General features: G+C 41.0%; 1 protein-coding gene across 1 annotated transcript; it reads left to right on the top strand.

Moving 5' to 3' along the window:
• Positions 1-785: 785 nt before the first annotated feature.
• ELF5 (E74 like ETS transcription factor 5) lies at positions 786-6,888 on the top strand (the record flags this gene model as incomplete). The annotated part of the gene is given in 7 exon segments (XM_057371513.1): positions 786-889; positions 891-968; positions 970-1,085; positions 3,236-3,261; positions 3,755-4,067; positions 4,070-4,118; positions 4,728-6,888. Coding segments are annotated over 7 exon segments (780 nt in total), but the record flags the coding sequence as incomplete, so codon positions are not given.
• Positions 6,889-19,530: the final 12,642 nt, after the last annotated feature.

Genomic DNA, 19,530 nt, shown 5'->3' with positions numbered 1-19,530 from the left:
CAATAACAAATGCCTGTGTTTTGATTCTAGAAAAAAAAACWAGCTTGAGTCACAAATTTTGCTTGTTTGTTGCAGTATATATATCATACCAGACCTGAATTTTATATCAGTAACAGTTAAAATATATTTTTCTTTTTTTAAAAAAAAAAAGTTTATTGCAAATATATATGTATTTTTACACATTTCCTTTGTAACTGCATTGCTGAGGAGACAAGCCTGTTAAAAAATTTGGAATTTAWTTGGCTAAGTACATTTAGGCTATAATTGCCTGGCAGGGTTATTTGGAAGCTCTTTGTCCAGTGATATGTGCTCAGAGTAATATATTTTTCATTTTTTAATCTAACAAAAAAATATTCCCTATGATGACATTAGCATTATTTTGTATGAAATGAGTGAAAGAACTTGCTGGAATTATATGAAAAACTGTAATAAATTAATACAAGTTATCTATTGCCATTAAGTGTAGCTATGTGGCTTTAACTGAGTACTTTCCCATCTAAGACTCAAGTTAATTTGGTGTAAGAACATATCACTGCTTTGTATTACAGAGTTCTAAATTCTTGCAAATTCTGCTTTGACCTCTTAATTTTTTTTATTGCAGTTTTAAGAGGAAGTTTCCATTTCCAGGTGAAAGCACTTTCTCTTGAAATATCTCACAGAAAATGAAATAYAACATGCTGTACAATAAAACCCAGGAAATGCAAAACACAGGGTTTAATGTGTTCTGGAGGAATAAAGAAGGAAGACTGCAGTCAGGAGAAAACAAAGGCAATTGTTTTGCTTGAAATAAGTTTATTAAAAAGAAGTGTACCCTGAATTTTTCATTGCAGAATTCCTTTCTTGTCAAATGTGTTGCAGACTCTAATTCTCTCTGGGCATCCATCAATCCCTAACAGTGATCACAACATTGGGGAGTGGTCACAGTTTTGCTGTGACCAGTACACACTAATGCAAAATTCATTTCCTTTTCCACTTTAATATCAGTGGCTTGCAGTTATTTGACATGACCCAGCAAAAGTTCATGGATGCTGCAGGCATTTGTGGCAAATACTTGTATTTAATCTTATTTAATCTAAAATAGCAGGGTATATGGTTCGTGTTCCAGATATCAAATACAAAACAAAACAAAACAAAACAACAAAAAAAAAATTGCATTTTTGTATGAATTTAACAGAAAATGTGGRATCCACATTCCTGAGCACTGAAAAAAGGTAAAAGACAGAGGCCACTTAGGTACTGCATGAGAAATACCCAGAAATAGGGCAGGCAGGCAACATGCCCACTGCACGCTTTGGCCTCAGCATCACACACAGCCCAGGCTCATTTTTGTGACCCAGTCCCACCTCCAAAGGGACACAAGCACTCCTCTCTCCTTTGGTTCTCTACTCGAAGTGGCCAACCTTAATGTTCCAAGGGAGGTTTGCATTCTGACAGGATGTAGAAAGACCCAAGACATTGTCATTCCTGTAACTCAAAGTRGTGATGATTGGTCTGCTCCTTAAACAGTAAAGAACAAATTTTGTTTCATGATAATACCGTAAAACAAAACCTGTTCTTCACTCTTTAAGAAGTGCAGTGATAATGCACTGATAATCCACCTCATTAGTAGTATGCTTAATGATGCACTTGAATTAAAGCACTTTTAATTTACTATTTTCAACCTCGTCTTGGAAGTTYTATTACTGCGTAAATGAGCTGAGATTCAAAAACTAAGCTATTGCTAGTTCAGTGTAATTGCTGAAATAGAAGTGCAATTGCTGCTGCAGATMCCTTTTCTTGCTATTCACTCCTGCCAAAGATCAATTAATGTGCATGCCAAGCTTTGGCAATTCGACCCAGCTCCATTGTGGTGACACGAACAAAGGAGTTTCCACCAAGCAGGGAATTTCAGAAGGCCKTTTCCCTATGCCCTAGCAATGAGAATCTGAGAGCATTTTAGCTGCTCAACGCCCTCAGTGGCTCAAGCYTTCTCTGGCTTAGGGGAGTATTTGACCAAACTGGAGTTTTATGACTCCTGGAAAAGGATTAAAGGCTTAAGGCACACAAGTCCTGGAGGATCTCGTGGGAGCTGACGCTGACAGCGGCTCCCAGTGGTGAGCATCAGCTTACTCACAATCCGCTGGAATTTATCCATCCCTCACCGGTCCACCTTTGAGCTGCAGTGGAGGCTGCAAGRCAGAATGAGCAGCAGAGGGTGACCTGGGTGCGCAGTGAGCAGCGAGGGACAGGCTGGAGCTGAAACAGCATCACTGAAAAAAACTGGGTAAGGTTCATCAAAATGCAGCGGGGCTGTGCAGTGAGTGAGACTGCTGCCRATAGGACAGGTGAGCAAGACTAGAGACTGCCACAAGAACAAAACCACCCCTGTTTAGGCTGGCACTGCACTGCAGTGGGACTGACAGCCAGCACTTTCTTCCACCCAGTCAGTGCTTTTATATCCTGTCAGAGAGGCCATTCTGAAGGCCATTATTATATGTAGGAGATAAGGATGTCACTAAGGGAATGAAGGAATGCAGAGTTGTGAAGAAAATCTCATTAAGAAAATTAACTTTTTATAATCAGTAGAAAGATTGGACCCTTGTAAACAAACTACAACAGCTCATGAATATCCACCTTATGAATAACGTAAGGCCCGTGAGGAAAGACAGGATGTGGTCCTGCAGTGCCAGACCTGGCTGCAAMACAATCAAATGGCCAAACCACAGCTACACAAGCAGGATTAATTCTAGCTTTTCCCAGTTTTGTGTACCACAYTCACAACTTGAGTTAAGTTCCTGGAATGCAGATTTGTATATGACGGCATTGATTCATGTTTTGTGAAAATAATTACTCCTTTAAAAGGTGATAATGTCCTAATAAYGCAGACAAGTTCCAGCTCTGTGAAGATCTGATTTCCAGCAGCAGAGAAGATTTTTACTTGGGGGAAGGAGGGAGTGAAAATTGAAGGCGTAATCTTCATGGGACAAGGTGCTGAATGAGCAAGGATTAATCTCACTGTAAAGAAAGGGAGAGAAACTGGGATRTAGATGATGGTAAAATGAAGTGCCAAGGAACCAGAGGGCAAAGAAACAATACACATGARTTATATGAACAGAGATATACAGACACAATGTAAAGGGTAAGAAAAAAATATCTCAAAAGTTATAAAAACCCCAAAACATAGACATAGTCACATTGGGAAGAATAAATCATTTTTGCAGAAAATAAGACCAAAAATTATTTCATGTTTTTGCAGCCTGCATTTTCTACATCTATTATGAGGTATATTCACCAGGCAGTGACGCAGGAGACCAGGACTTGACTTTAATTTCAGTTCAGAAGCTTTTCTTGTGAAGAAAATAAGTATATTTTTCCCTTTTAGGTATTTCCTTTTCTACTGATGTAGAAGTAACAAAGCTATGAAACAAGGACTGTAAGTAAACTTGTTTGTATATACTAAGCTCCATTTAACAGGAAACATTATATTTAAACATCAGCAGTATATAGGAGATGAAAAGGTTTCTTAAAATTTAAAAAAAAAAAAGGCCCTTTGCTTCTTCTTTATTGTTCTGTAATGCTGAGTCAGTTTTGACTTTCTAGAAGTACAGCACTAAACCAAGAAATCATGGAGCTGCACGTAATGGCACATTTGACCCATGCACACCATGATTTCATGTGTCTGCACGAGAAGCATTTTGAACAGAACATTGAGAAAAAAAAAACCATGTTTTGTTTTGCTGCAATACGTACAGTTGCATGTTAATTATTCGCTTAGAATCAAAGAATCACAGACTGGTTAGGGTTGAATGGGACCTTACAGATCAACCCTTTCCCCCCCACYCCCCGCCATGGGCAGGGATGCCATTCACTAGATCAGGTTGCTCAGAGCCCCAGAACTTTGGCATACATAAGAAAACATCTACTAAATAGCTGTATTCTTCATGTTTCAGACCTACCGAATTCTCATTTGTGGGGATTTGTGAGGGATCTGCTCCTTTCTTCTGAAGAAAGTGKCATTCTGAAGTGGGAAGACAGGGGACAAGGCATTTTTCATGTTAAATCAGAAGCACTGGCMAGTATGTGGGGACAAAGAAGAAAAATGACAGAATGGCATACAAAAAATTGAGCAGAGCTCTCCGGTGAGTTACGGGGCAACAGTGTCCCTCATTTCATTTGACTTCCTCTGCAGCATCCGTTTTTCATAACTATCCTGAAAACTTGGGAGTTGGAGGGAAGGATTGGATGGGCAAGTATTTTCTTCATGTTTTTTCTATAGGTCATGAGATAGTAGCTGATCTCCCTTGCTTATAAAATACCCATAGGGCTGAGTGTAAAGCAGTACTGAGTTGTAACTACTGATGACAACAAAGTCATCAAGATTGATCTCATTTCAGAATCCTACACTCAAATTGTATTTGCCAAACAATCCCCATGAAACCACTCTCTTTGCTGCATCAGTAACACTGATGGTTTCTTCTGAACWGTGATAACCACTCGAAGAACAGTTCTTTGTAATTCTTAGAACTTTCAAGCAATGGAAAGCATACTCCAGGGCACATGGGAAAATTTAAAGCTGCTGTTTTAAAAGCCTCAAGAGCAATTTAACAGAAAGAGAGGAGCTCTCTGACTCTAAGGAACACAGTGATTCATTTATTGCTCTGCTGTCATGAAATCCATATAGAAAACTTCTCTAATGTGACTTCTGCTACCACTTGGTCTATTGTTTCTTTTCTGGTTTTCCCCTGTAGTTTCTGTTTAAAAACTGGYATTTTGGAATGAGTGGACAGAAGGCTGGTATTGAAGTTTGGAAAGCATGCCCATGGGTAACAGAACAAGATGTGAACTGCCTCGTGCTTCCTTCTCAGCACGAAAAGTGCTGTAGCCTGAATTACAGCTGGAATGGTCCTTGAGGGGGAGATTTTCTGCTCTCTCTTTCCCCTCTGCCAGTCTGGTTGAATTCAGTCAGCTTCAAGAGAATGACAATTGCAACAAAAGCAGCACTTGAATTTTGGAATTGTCTTCTTCATAATTTCTGCCAAGCATTATCTCCTCATACGCCTTTATTGCTTCTCAACAGATTAGGATTAATGTTGATATTTAAAAGCTCCCTGCCTCTCTCTGTCTTAGCCAGTATTTCCACTGCAAAATTCTCCCCATTTCACTGCCTTTCAAAATCAACAGTTTAGCTATATTTCCCTGTTAGGTTCCTATATTTTGGAATAATGCAGAATTCTTTCATTTCATAAGAAMAACACTTTTCTGATTCATTGTACCCTAAATCATTGCATTTCTCAGATATGTTAGAATTCAGTATGTTGTCCAAAATTAACAATTCAGTCCTCTTTATTTGTTTGGATCGAATATGTCCAGTCAACCAAGTTAAGAAATCAAGAAGAACCTATTCGCAAGCAGCTACCTTCCTTGCCTATTAATCTCATCTATGCAAATTTATTAATCCATATATACTTGGTATATTTAGCTTTTTGAGCCAAAAAAACCTTCACTGCAATTATTTACCAGTCATCTTTGTGCTGTATTGGGGAGTTGCAATTGCTCATATACCAATTCTGTTATATTACAGAATTAATACAATTTTTATTACAAAGAATTTTCAGGGAAAAATATTCACTTCACTGAAATCCAAGTTCACTTTCTACAACTTCTCATTAATCTAAGTTTGAATTTTCTTCTGCTAACACTTGCGAAGGTGAATTCAAGTAACATTTGCATTTGGAAGAAGCAGTTCTGGAAAGKGTATAAGCATTTGCTGAAGAAGATTAATTTTGAAATGCAAATTATTATTTGTGGYAAAGTTTCTCTAGAACTTTTGCCCACATCTATACAACCATGGTTTTAATYCTTCAAAGCAGTCTATGACATACAGTTTTACACCTCCCTGTAGCAATTAATGTGCAGTAAGTGCTCTYAGCTTCTCTTTACCTGAACTTCACAATAAGTAAATTGGTTAGAATGAAAAACGATATATGAAAATTGAATTGTGTTTTGTGAAAGCATCACAGCTTTTTAGCAGGCTTTATGGACACTGTTTTTTACAGGCTACAAATTACASCAACAACTGTAAATCCATCAACAATTTCAGGCTAACCACAAGTGCCTTTCACCGTTTGTGGTCTTGTTTACAGTGTACATCGTTGCAGCACATTATTCCACATAAGATCAACTCATTGTTGAGTTCATTTGTTCTTTTAGCCCTAAAAGTCTCAATCTTGAAAATCAGGAGACTGCGGCCATGCCTGCAATGGGAATTGTGTTTTACAGAAAGCATTTGGTTTAAGAACTGGAATTGCCAAATTGAGTGCTGCTGCAATATTTCAGATTGGTGCCATCCTACACAGGGATAGTGGGCAATGGCCAGTGGCTCTGACTGTACACCTGCATCACGTCCTGGCTTCATCTCTACCCACCAAATRTTACAAAACTCAGAGAAGTAAGGGGATGTGGAGAGCAAGAGGTAGAGAGAATGGGGGGAAGGGAGAAATGACACTATAATGTGTTTATCTCTTACCTTTTGTATCCCTTTGTGTGTGGATTTGGGAACCAGGTGCCATCCTGTRTACCCCATGGTTCTCCGAGTGCTTTTCTTCACAGCCCCCTTTTGYTCCCTTTTTTTCCCTCAGATTGCTTTCTGTGCAGATCTAGAACCAGCAACAGCTCTCTGTCCTGGAACCTTTTCTGTGGGAGCAGTCACTGTGCATTTTCCATTTTGGAGCTGCGTTTGGGTTGATTTGGTGCCAGGGTACTTTTAGTTTGATAGGCAAGTGCATCGCCCCATCTAGTGGTGCTGTGGAATAGGGACAGCAGGAATGYAAATGCTGGCAAGATCTGTCTGTCCTGACAAATTTTATATGATTCCAGTGCTCAGGCATTATTAGTTTTAGAGCTGGGGTGGGAAGGAAAGCACAGAGCCCCAKTGTTGSTCATGCAGTTTRTAGGCTGCAAAGGGAAGGTGAAGACAAAGTCACAGCTTCCTGCTTGGGCAAATTTCATGTTGGAGCAGTAACTGGAGGATTTCAATTTTGGAGCTACACTTGTGGTTTAGAGAGTGTCATTRTACATTTAGTTGGCTGGGCAAGTCCACTATTTCAAGAATTATTTTCTGAAGTGTCCCACCAGCCCTGGGACTATATGCTTTCCTTCCCACCGTCATGCTCTCATTCAGGAGCCCAGTTCCAAAATGGTAAATGTTCAGTKGCAAAGGTGACAGGACAGAAGGTTGTCACTGGCCTTCCCTTTCTACGTGTAACACCCCCAAGAGCCCTTCCCCCCACACCCGACCACTCTGTGCTCCCACCCTGCCCAGAGTGGACATTTGATCCAGATATCTGGGGCTCTGCTCTGGGAAACTGGGGGTTAATCCAGTAAGGAAACCCTGCCTGACTGTGAGAGTGTGGGTGTGCAGGGAGCCARGAGGGGCACCCATGGGGTCACTGGAGACACCCACTGTGTAGAGGCTTCATATTCGTAAATATACATAAATAAAGTCTCTGGAGATGGGAATGTGACTGCCARRGTGGCTCCTGGGTGATCAGACAGGGAAGTTTCCTAAGAGCAGATTTAGGTGGGAATGAGAGCTCATAACCACAGTGTTTGTGATGCAATTTATGGGCTGCAGAGCAAAGGGGAGTCCAGCAACAGCATTCTGTCTTCAACCTTTTGTGTTGAACGTGCTCTGTTTTGGAGATGGTCTCACTCTGGAGTGATCATGTGTGATGATTCAATTGGCAAGCAAAATGCACAGCTCCCAGCAGTGGTGGTGCAGTTGACAGACTGCAAGGAGAAGGTCACAGAGACATCTTTTGGTCCTGCAAACTTTTGTRTGCAAGCAGTCCCTGGATGTTTTCAACTTTTGAGCTGGAATCTGGTGAGAGTAAATAACGTGACGGTTGGTGTTTATAGGTGGGAAGGAAAGCACATATCTGCAGAGCTGCTAGTGCAGTGTGAAAAAGGAGAAGGTGAGCATCAGCTTTCTGTCCTGATTCCTTTTGAGTGGGACAAGTCGCTGCACTTCTTCAGTTTTGAGCTGGGCTTTGCCCGGAGCGGAAGAATGCGATGGTACATTTTTTGGGAAGGAGAGTGCAGATCTCAGAGCTGGTTGGTGCCGTTTAGAGTCCGCGATGATAAAGTGCAGTAATAATAAGGAGCAAGGGCAGCCTTTCCCCTTTCCCCTTGCCCCGCAGCACCGCTAGATGGTGATGTGCGCCTGCTGAGAGCCCGTACTGAGCCGGAGGCGTTCACCGAGCACAAAGGGCAGCTCCGAAACTGAGAAAGTCCGGCCAAGGCTCACAGCCAAAAAGAGCCAGGACAGAAGGATTTTGCTGACCTTGGCTTTCCCTTTTCAGGCTGTAAGCTGCATCACCCACACTACAGCTAAACGCTCTCTCCACCAGCAGCGCATCCTGACRGGTCTGGATGTGAACAGCGTCTCCTGGCTGAAAGCTGCGGGCAGGCACCGCCAAAGGAAGGCAGGGTCTCATAGCTGTGCAGAGAGAACAAAACCCACCACAGAGATATAACAGATAACTTTTCAACGTACCGTTGTCTTTCACATGCATTTGATCGCCTTTTGTCACCACAGTATTAATTAGATTAATTAAGTCTGCCATATGGAATTTCAAAGGGGTTTAGTCCCTCTCTAGCACATAGAGTGATCTGGATTCTAGGTAAAACAATAGGCAATACATCTACCCAGAATCTTACATTTTTTCTTGATAGTCTGATTCAATCATTCTACTTTTTCGTTAGTTTGTTGTCTTCAAGCAGTGTGCAAATCCCACTTAAACCGAAGGAAATTAGACACCCTCTGAACCACCTTTTCAAAGGCATGTGGTCCATTGTCTGAAGATAAACCCTCTGGAATTCCAAATCCAGAAATGATTTCTTTTAGTAAAATTTTTAACAACCTTCCTGGCTCACATGGTGCAGCAATGGAAAGTTTCTGGACATGCTGAGAAATTACCAAATAGAACTAGCAGATCATTATAACACTCACATTTAGATAACTCAGAGAAATCTGCAAGTATTGCCCTGGAACTATTCCCCCTTTTACCCCTCCTACAGGGGTTTTAGGATTATTTACACAGCAGACTGGTTTTCTAGTGGTTGTGAGAATTTGTTGATCCGAAGTGTGTGTGTTTCAAAGTTCACAAGAAGCCGAGCATAATAACCACAAACCCACGCTTAAGACCATTAAAAAGAGTAAACCTATTTCCATSGTCTTGCTAACTGGGGTATCCCCAAAGCAGCACTGGGGCAGACGCTCACACGGGCACTGTTGGGTTTGTCCATGCTAGAGGATCCCTGCCTGCTGTTCWGTCTGCTTTATCAAGGCTTATTTCTAGCTGCACAGTCACTTGAGCTATTGACAATATTCCTTGCCAGTCTTCTGCCTATAAACCATTCCTCCCAGCACAGTTACCCACCAAAACGCTGAAATATTTTTCTTTTTTGAATACCTCTATATTTCTGCCAATCAACCTTCTTTCATTCACATGTTGGCACAGATTTATGTTGTTATTGTTACCTGACCATTGTTCTGTTGCAAATACATTACCAAACAGAGTAGAGCTCTCTCTTAATCTCTGTGGTGGTTCTGTCCAGAAGAGCTGCATCTTTATTCGCATTGCTAGATATCTGTTCATCTACCAGAATGCAAAAGAATGCATCTTCTAAATCCAAAACAGTCAAATTAGTGCTTGCCCATTACTTATTTGTTTTTTATTTGGATTATCTAAAATCCTGCACCAGCCTATGCTCTTGAGAAGAGACCTTCTTTATTGGTAAGATAGAAGTATTAAATTCAGGTTGACACTCTCTAAGTGGTGCTCAATACCACATCCAGGATATTGCTTTCAGGTTCCTCCAAGGTCTGGTTCATTTGTTAACAGGATCAAGCCTTCCATGCCTTTTCTTGTGGAATCTTCAATTATGCACAGTTTCCCGGTTATGTGAGCGTTTAACTTGCATAATAAATCACATCCTCTTTATCTGTCCCTGCCTCAATGTTACACAGGGTGGAAAGGAGGTAACTAACATTTGCACATATTCTGGCTCATCCCCTCAGCTACAAACAGTACCTTGCTTTTTTTACTCCTTCTTCTCAACACATGGCATCAGCATACCTCCTCCCAGTTCACGCCARTACCTTGGTTATCTACTTTTCTTTTGATAGCAGGTGCTGGATGTTTTCAGGTTTTGTGCTGGAATCTACTGAAAGTAAACAATGTCATGGTTTATTGAGGTGGAAAAGCAAGCACACAGCACTGGGTGTGTGGTTTATAGGCTCCAATGCAAAACTGAAGGCCTACAACTGCTTTCTCTCTGGGTACCTTTTGTGTGTGAACAGTTGCCAGACAACTTCAGTTTTGGAGCTGCAATTGTCATGGTTAAACAGTGCCATGGCACACTCAGTTTGTTAGGAGCTGCTTATCTCCATCTAGTGGCACTGTGGATGGGCAACAGGGGCACGGCAGAAGCTTTCTGKGCAGGCACTTCTTATACTGGAGCAGGGCTTGAAATGTTTTAATTTTGGAGATGGGCTCTGTGGAGTATAAAATAGTGTGATGGTTTATTTCCTTAGAGAGGGAAGTGCCTGGCCACAGTGGTAGTGGTGCAGTTAATACGTTGCAAACATCAAGAGAAGGTGAGCAACACTCGGCATTTCCTGGGCCAAGGCTGTTGCATAGAAAGCAGTGGGGGACAGGGCTGCAAGGGAWGACACAGCAGACATGCAGCAAGTAAATTGTAAAAGCTTGAGACTGGCTCCAGTGGCTTATGACACACGCCAGTCCTGCTCTTCCCTCTTCTAAAGCACACCAGGTTTTGTTTGTAACTTGGGTTTTTCTGCGTTACAGCTGACTTTGATCAGTTAAAGTGAATTAAACGTTCTTGGCAACACTGAAGTACTTCCAGGAAGTACATAACTAACCAGTTCCTGTAGTTCATAAACACACCTTAGTTTAATAAGTCATCAGTTACAGGAAATTCTCTTGCACAGCTTTTTGCCTTTGGAGCTGTGTCAGTGTGTCTCACAGCAACTTTTTCTGTACCTCACACTGTTTTCCTTCTTCTCTTTGTATATTGTTGAAAGTTACTTTTGAAAATTAACTGGTGGTGGCAATCTGGCAGAAAAGGACATTTCAAATACCAGACATGCACCAAAAACACACATTCTGTTGCCTAGAAGAGCATGGATATGTTTGAATGCATGGATGCTACTTGGCATAGTCAAGACAATCCACAGTCGGAGCCAGGATCTCGGCAGGCTGAAGGAGCAATCTTGCAGCGTGGGTGTAAATCCATCTTCAGCAGAGTTTCTTCACCCAGCAAGTGTCATGTGGGAAATTCACCCCAGGCTCCCAAGCCTTGTCATACTGTATCTCTAGCTAAGAGAAATAAGTATACTGGGCTGGATTTCAAAGGAGACTCCCTCAAATTGCACATATRTATTGGGATGCCCTGTCATTTAAAGGAAGATAAAATGAGTCACTGCAACTTTCTTGTTTCATCATGATAAAACATTTTACTTTAAAATTGATGTWATGAATCACTTCCTTTTCTAATTAAATGTTTCATTATTTCAGATGCTATATGGATGCAACACAGATTATAYATTCAGAAGAACAAATCCATAGCTCTATCCCCCACAGCAAAACACTTCACTCTCATTGGAAGAAGTGGAGGTAAATGCACTGTGGTCATCAGTGGGAGCAGCAGGCAGCATCTGGCCAGAAATAAACATCACTGGACCAACTTATTTGTGAAGACATCCATCTCACCTAATTATAGGTGTGTAAGAATCAATTTTGAAGTGCATGATGAGTGTTGTGGGCTGCTCTCTTAGGCCTGGAGAGTCCCTGCAATGCCTGTGGGGCATGTTCCAGCTGCCTAGAAGAGGATGTGTTGTCACTACTCACAGAGGGACCTGGGTTCAGATTCAGTCAATTAGGTAAGAGAGAGCCRCCATGAGGTAAGAAAAGCTCTGTCATGATGGCAGATTTAGGCAAGTGCCTGGATGATGAAAGATTTTCACCAAATTGGGTTTCTTGGACTAAGAACCACCACCTTAGCTTTACATACCTTCCCTTTCTAAAGTGGGAGATTTCCCACTGAAACCTGAATAAACTGTTGCTTTCTGAATAAACTGTTGCTTTCTCCTTCTGAGGTAGAAATCAGAAACTCCCCATGTACACGAAAACACCAATGCCCTGACTGAGCACTGCAGCCCAGGGTCTGAGACCTGTGAAGAACCTGTGCCACCCTGGACGGCCCCTGAGAGCTGTGGCACCACCAATGATATTTTCCTTAGYAATTTTCCCAGCCAAGCATGTTGCTTGGTTTTCCTTCTCTTTTAACTAGTATGAGCAAATTGAGCAGTTGTTAAACCACTTCCACCATGAGTGGTGGGTGTTTGGTGCGATTTTGCTGAACAAGAGGTGATTGAGCCACACTTGTCCAYCTTGCCTGTCAGCAGGCTGAAATGTAAACACCAGCGTAGGTGATAGTGTCCTAGCACCAGTATTTGCAGAAGGAGAAATAAATAAGTTGCTAAACCTCCAGCCATGTATCTTGTCCAGTTCAAGAGTCCATTTTGGGCAAGGGTGCCAAGTGTTTTTGTGCCTGTGGCCTTCTTTTGAAATGACAGGCTGTTTGAGAAAGACTCCCTCTATTTGTCCTCACCATTTGTTTTCAAAGGATAATTCAAAGGTCTCCACTGTCTCTTGACTGCTGCAAGAATCTATGTGAGGGAGGGGCAGGAATGGAGAACTTGCCTAAATTTTCCCMGTAAATCAGGTCTTTTATGTGATCTTTACCCGACAGACAGAGGGACAGAGGCACAGCACACGTGCACCTGCACATGCTGTAATACCCATAACTTACCAGGCCTGGTTCAGCTAAGGGGTATGGCCAATGACAGCATCCTACATGTGAGGCACCAGGCAAGGACACCTTTGGTGGATAATGGCCCTTCATGCAATGCTGGAATCCCATGACATTGGAGGGGAACCTTTTCCCTGGAAGGTTGCAGATACAATGTGAAACGTGAGCTCAGAGGGTTAATAGTGTCACCAATGTAATCATCAGGTGTTAGAAGGTGTGCACCCTGTGAAAAAAAACCTGAGATTTTGCAAGCTCATCTCTATTGCATTATCATCATGATCATCATCATTATTATTATTATTATTACATCTGAAAAGTAGTGATGGATACAGCCAGAAGCCCCTCCAAAGAAAGCCAGTTATTAAAAGGGGTGAGGGACGTTAACTCATCTCCAAACAGTCCAATAATGGCTGCATCAATATTCATGCTGTTTGCACACTATCACAAGAAGTCCAGCAAAACTGCAGGCTTCTATCTCTGGTAGTCATGTCCAACTCAAATCCCATGAGAGGAGWGAGATATCTGTGARAAGCCTGYRTTGTGGGGGACTGTTTRCCAAGATAAAAATGAACAAAGAAGSAAACCTCTTCAGCTTTCACAGGAGCTTTGTAAAAGTACACTKAAAAAGTATGAGGGCAGAGTAACTCTGAGTTTAGCTAATTTYTCAGTAATACAAAACTGTTTAAACACATCTTGTGCTGGGATTTAAGAATAATATTGACCTCCAAACAGGTAATCCCACGCTACTGAGAAAATTATGAAATAACAAGAGATCAGTCACAAAAATTATAGGATGAAAAAATGAATCTATATTTTYCTTCTTGTCTCCAAATAGATGAGCTAAAATAACTTCTCAGGTATTGCCTTACYAGGAAAAGGTAAAGGTCAAACAAAGTAAGACCAATAGTTCATCTAGCTAAGTCCTRCTTGAAAGCAGCTGCTCCAAAGGCAAGAAGAAAAGGTTTCACAGAGAGAAAAATGCACAGTCTGTGTTTTGTGAATGCCTCTTCTTGGTAGTTATGTTGCATTAAGTCCTGAAGCGTCCACTTTCCAGGGCCTTTATTTATTTTATTTTTTAGCAACAGCCACATGACGGCAGTATGACCTGTTTTCTGCTGAACATGTTGCACAAAGTGCTTGTTCAGTAACCTGTGAGGTTACTGTGTCACTGATGTGACACAGTGCCTAACCAAGTTTTCAAAGTGAGGATCACTTTGAAATCYTGAATCAAATTCAGGATTCATGAAGATAAGTACATTTAGGGACATAGCATTATGGCCTTTTTAAAATGCTTGTTCTAGAGCATGTAACTTTCCTCCATGCATAATTTCCAAAGTAATTTTCACACAGTTATTTCTAAAAATATGCTTGCATCAAAGTTATGATTCAAATCATATTATCTTTCTAGAAGCCACATAAAATCAGTCACTAATAGAGTCATTCTCACTTTGTTACAAATACTAGGCCTGCATAAAAAATTCTGAGAAACAGCACTCTTCTATTTTCATGAGCTTCGCCAGAAAGCACTCTTTTCTTGCATTCTGTATGTTTAACAATATTGATTTTCTCCTTCATTTTAATTCACTTGTTAAAGTACAGTCTTTTAAGGAGAAGTGCAGTCCTTTCTCTGATCAATTCAGTTTCTCATATATTGTCTTCTGTATGAAAGATGACAAACTTCTCAGCCTTTGCTTTCAATAATTCCACATACCCAYGCCTTTTTTATCTTAACCATTTTCCCTTTGATCCTAAACTGCAGGTGGTATKTTAGTCATCCAGCAGGTCATCTGTGTGATTCCTAAATTCATTAGCTTCCCAGACACAAATGCAATGTTCTCAGAGCAGATGAGAGTGTGAAGCTCCAGCAGGGAGAACACAGAGGTTTGCAGTAGTCCCTCCCTGGCTGACAGCATTTTGACCACTGGTCTGGCAGACATGGCTTATCCAGGAAGCTGACCTGCCTACAGGTTAGTAAATAGTAAATTGTTTATGTCCTGAAAAACTTGTTTGTGAAATATGTCGATGGGCTGTGCTTCCAGTCACTTTTACTTATCTGTTCTCAGCTCTTTATGAGGTTGCRACACGTGTTTTTGATGCATGTGGGAAGAATTTGTGCTTTGCGTACTGAGACCACAAAACYGAGCAGAATCACACGGACTCGAACTGCTCAGTCACAAATATGAACAAAGTCCCCTGGATGCTGAGGTCACTYCACAGAGCAGCCAAAGAGCAGAAAAGGACTGTGCACTTGGTTTGCTTTCTGCAGCCCACATTGATATGACCTGAACTTAATGTTGGTAAATAGGTTAGTCAAACATTTTGCTTTCTGTAACAATTTTTATTACTCATTGGGATGGTTTGATAAACACAAGGTCATTAAATGTGACTAAATACTTCTATTTCTCCAGAAACTGAAAAAATATTGTAATGCACTTCTTAGCTGTTTACTCACAGAGCCAATCTTTAAGTGAAGTGTACGTCAAAATTCACTACTTCTGCACCCACAATAAAACACTTTTTCCAGACTTGCTTTGCTTTCATATATGTAGACACATCAATGTGCTCAGGTAATATTATTTTTAAAAAATATAAAGGCAKTACATTTTGCTGATTAAGTGAGGAAGGAAGACCAACATAAAAAAATTGTTTGCTCTGGGAATTGCTCAAGCGGGGATAATACATACAAACAGCACAACAGACATCTATAGAGTGAAAAATACCAAAACCCAAAGTAACTTTTGAACCAATTCTTTGCCTTTAAACAATTTTGGTCTCTAATGAGGGCTTGGTGGTAAAACTATCCATTGACTTTGTTGGTGTTAGTGTCAGTTTCTGATGMGGGGGATAAAGGCAAAAAATCCCATCTTGCTTAATGTCAGAGACTCCACGGCAGAKGCTTGGAAGATTTGGGCTTTTAATTTTAACATTCAATTTAAGAATTAACCAGGATTCTGGTTTGGCAGCTACACATTTCCTCTCTTCCCAGTATGGATGTAAGAGGTTTCAATGTGTCATCACTTGCATTAAAGGCATCACAACACAGCAGAAGGGGAGGAATGCGTTCTAATGTCCTGTCCCAATTTCTGAGGGATTTTTCCCTTTTCTTACCCACTCAGCACTCTGCTTTGCTTGAGTTGGTGGTACTACAGAAGTTAAAGGAAACACATCACAAATAATTTATGCTTTATTATGACTGCAAATATWAAAAGATAAGGAAATTCAACAGAAAAGGTACAAAGGTGGATTTTAATCGTATGTGTACACTCAGCTTTGACTGAAGATGAGACTTGCATACACTGCAAATCTACAGGGCCTTAAGATCTGTTGGTTATGCATTATACATCTGAAACAAAGTCTAAGGAATTGAGCTCATATTGCAGCTTATTTATGGAAATTACTGGTGTGATTTGAGAGAAACTACAGCACAGAGAGTTTTTACTTTAGGATGAATATTATAACGAAAATGAACCCTCTTTTGGGACTAAAGTTAGAATGTCTTTACCTTTCCTGAAACAGTGGCTGGGAACATTCTTTTTAAAGAGTAGCACTGTGGATCTGGTTTGATTGCTGTGACTGTGGTGTTCAATAGTGGATATTTTATCTAGCTTAGTTTGGAAACAGCTCTGGCACAGGTACTAGATGCCAAAAGAAGCTTGATRGGGGTGTGATTCAAATTTCCTGTACTTTCTGGGAGGTACTCTGAACTGTAGAAAAAAAAATTCCCAAAGCTCTGGACAGAACAGAAGAGTATGCACTCACACAGCTGTACTCCYCACTGAAGAATGCATACCTGAGTGAGAAGGACAATTAATAAGGAAAATGCCATAAGGATGTGTGGATGTGCTTCAGTCAGGCAGGGATGAATGCTGACATTTGAAGGGGGACACTGGGCTACAGTGACACAGCAACACCACATCACCAACAGGAGTCCTAGCGAGTGTCGCAAGGCTTTGAGGTTYTATTTCCTCCAAAACTATGAGGAAGGTGGAAGAATCTTTTAGTCCACTTCAAATCTTTTAATCCACTCAGGATTTATTCTTATCCTGTGCATTTGTCATTCTGTCTAAAATGGCAAACCCCAGGTGAMGCAAAGGGGTTTTTCTCCTCCCTACTCCCCCATGCACAGATCAGGTTTTGTGCAGCCTTCCCATGTCCTCTGCTTAACTTGAAATAAATGAGGAAGTCAACTGATACTCTTTGACTGTAAATTGGAGTAGCAAGGAATTGAGCTCACTTCCTTCATTTAAAGTTTAGTGTCTAAACAGTAGTTCAATCTACTTCAACCTCTAAAACCCATCTGAGAATTACTCTAAGGCCATAATTGGCACACCAGAAATCAAGAAAATTGTCACAAATAATTTATATTATTGTCCTTGCAGACCTAGGTGGGTAGCAAACAGTTCTGCTTCCATCCCAGAGACTGCAGTAGAAAATAGTACATACAGTGTGGCCCAATGAGCAGAAAAATTTCACAATGCAAACCCCTTCTGTTTTGGCTGACACTGGAAATTGTTAAGAAAACCCATGGTATCAGTTTCAGGGTGGCTGTTAGTCTGAGTAACAGATTTTCTATTGATAGTGGATTATTTTAAAWGTTTTATGAGTGGACAGAACAGTGTCTTTCCAAAGGTATCTGCCAGATCCTCCAATATGAAAAACAAACCTCTACATAACTTCCAAAATRATCTCTAAATACACCTCTAGTCTTGCTAGAAATGATGCTGCRTATTTTCATGCCAGAGAGTTTTCCTTCTCAAAGTTTTGCAGAGTTTAGGGAGTGTCACAAACACAACTGCCATTAGGTTGCCACATTCACTGTGGCTTTTCCTAATATACGGTAACCTTCAGTATTGTATTTTTGACCTGTCCCTTACCTCAGAAAACCTCCAGCTGCATACTTTCTTTTCAGAGCTTGGCCAGGCTCCAATTTGCTACTATTAACATAACCTTAGGCACATGCTGTGAGGTTTGTACTAATGCCCTTTGTACCTGGGATGTCAGCCTTCTTCTCACATGCAGACGGAGATCAGGAGATCTCTGATCACTGTGACTGTGAAGTCAGGAGCCATAAATATGCAAGGCAACAGATAAGAAACGAAACATCAGAAGGAAATAAATGAAAACCATGAGATCTGAAAATCTGCATGTGATGGAGATCTGCAACTTTTCATGGATGTTCCTACCAAATAACCTCTAAACCCATTTTTCTGGGTGGAGAATCCCCTATGAACTCACTCAGAAGGGCTCTCTCTCCTGTGTGCTACAGCAGGGCTTTCATTCTGGTCTTACGGGTCAATAGATATTAAAAATAGYGTGGAGAGAGAGTGAATTGCTTGGAGCTTAGAGTATGCTGATGTACCGAATTTCCTTTGGACTCTCCTGCCAAAGATGCTCAGGCACTTTTAGGAAATCTCCATGGGGTCTACTCATGGTTACTTAATTAAAAATTTAAACTTTCCTTAAAAAAAACTTAGGTACCTGCTAAGTTTATTGAAATTTTAGTCAGTAGMCTATTAGACCTATATTTGCCCACTTCCCAACGGATATTGATTAGTGCTGGTRTTCACTTGGTTCCCTGGTCATCTCTTTGGAGGGAGGCATTGTTACRATAGGTGAGACTATCTCAGTTGTTCAACACAAGAACACCAGAGGCTAGGAGCATAACTATGGTCATGGAGAATTATTGGAGATTTCATTTCTAAAGCWATAATGTGTTACTTACTGGTTAAATGGTACCTGCAAGTGTTSACTTTCCAGACAGACTGCCAAGTCTGTTTGGTTTGACACAGCACTGCATGCTTGTTTTATTTGGATTTATAAACTCCAGAAGCTGTGACATGTTCTTAGTGACCATTTTGCCATTCCTTAAAAACAAAACGTCTGTCTTACTTGAGAAAATGAATAAACTAAACGTGTTCTAAAAAAGGATACTGTTTAGGAGAARAGGGGCATATTTATTTTCCCAAAACATCTCTCTGTTGTTACAATCACAGATGCACACCAAATGTTCTGTGCTAGATCTGGCTGTCACAGGGTAGTCTGATAACCCTGTTGATGATTCAGTCGAGTGAGGTTAGTTCTGGTGAAAAAAAAAACAGTGCAAGACATGGCAAGATACTCTGTTCTTCTTAAATATCTGTCGAATTGTTGCTTTATCTTCATGAGAAAGTATTTAAGAAAGGAAAAAKATGAAGCCAGCTCAAAGTCTGAGGGATTACTGTGCTGGCAGAGCTTGGTGTTTCTCGGTACAGCAACAGTGGATGAGATAGCTGATTCATACCAGYGAGGGCTTGGAAGAAAGGATTGGTCTGGAACATGTAAGAAAAGGAAGATGTGGCAATGCATGGGCAGTGTTTGTGGTGTATGAAACCACTTGATTTTCACTGCTCAGTAATGTGCACTCCACAGTTTTGCAACATTTCGACCCTGACAAAACATCTTGTCCCTTCTGGACATTGCATTTTGTAAGGACCTTCATAGAGGCAGAGAACATGCTGAGTTGGAAGGGACTCATCAGGATCATCGAGTCCRACTCCTGGCCCTGTGCAGGCCACCCCAAGAAGTCCACCATGTGCCTGYCAACATTGTCCAGACACTTCCTGAACTGTCAGKCTTGRTGCYGTSACCATTTYCYTGGGCAGACTGTTMCAGTGC

Source organism: Malurus melanocephalus, unplaced genomic scaffold, assembly GCF_030028575.1.
Source record: "Malurus melanocephalus ecotype Western Australia unplaced genomic scaffold, MMel_1.1 scaffold_147, whole genome shotgun sequence".
Taxonomy (NCBI): domain Eukaryota; kingdom Metazoa; phylum Chordata; class Aves; order Passeriformes; family Maluridae; genus Malurus; species Malurus melanocephalus.
The sequence above is the reverse complement of the archived record's forward strand: the minus strand, read 5'-3'. Positions and strand labels throughout refer to the sequence as shown.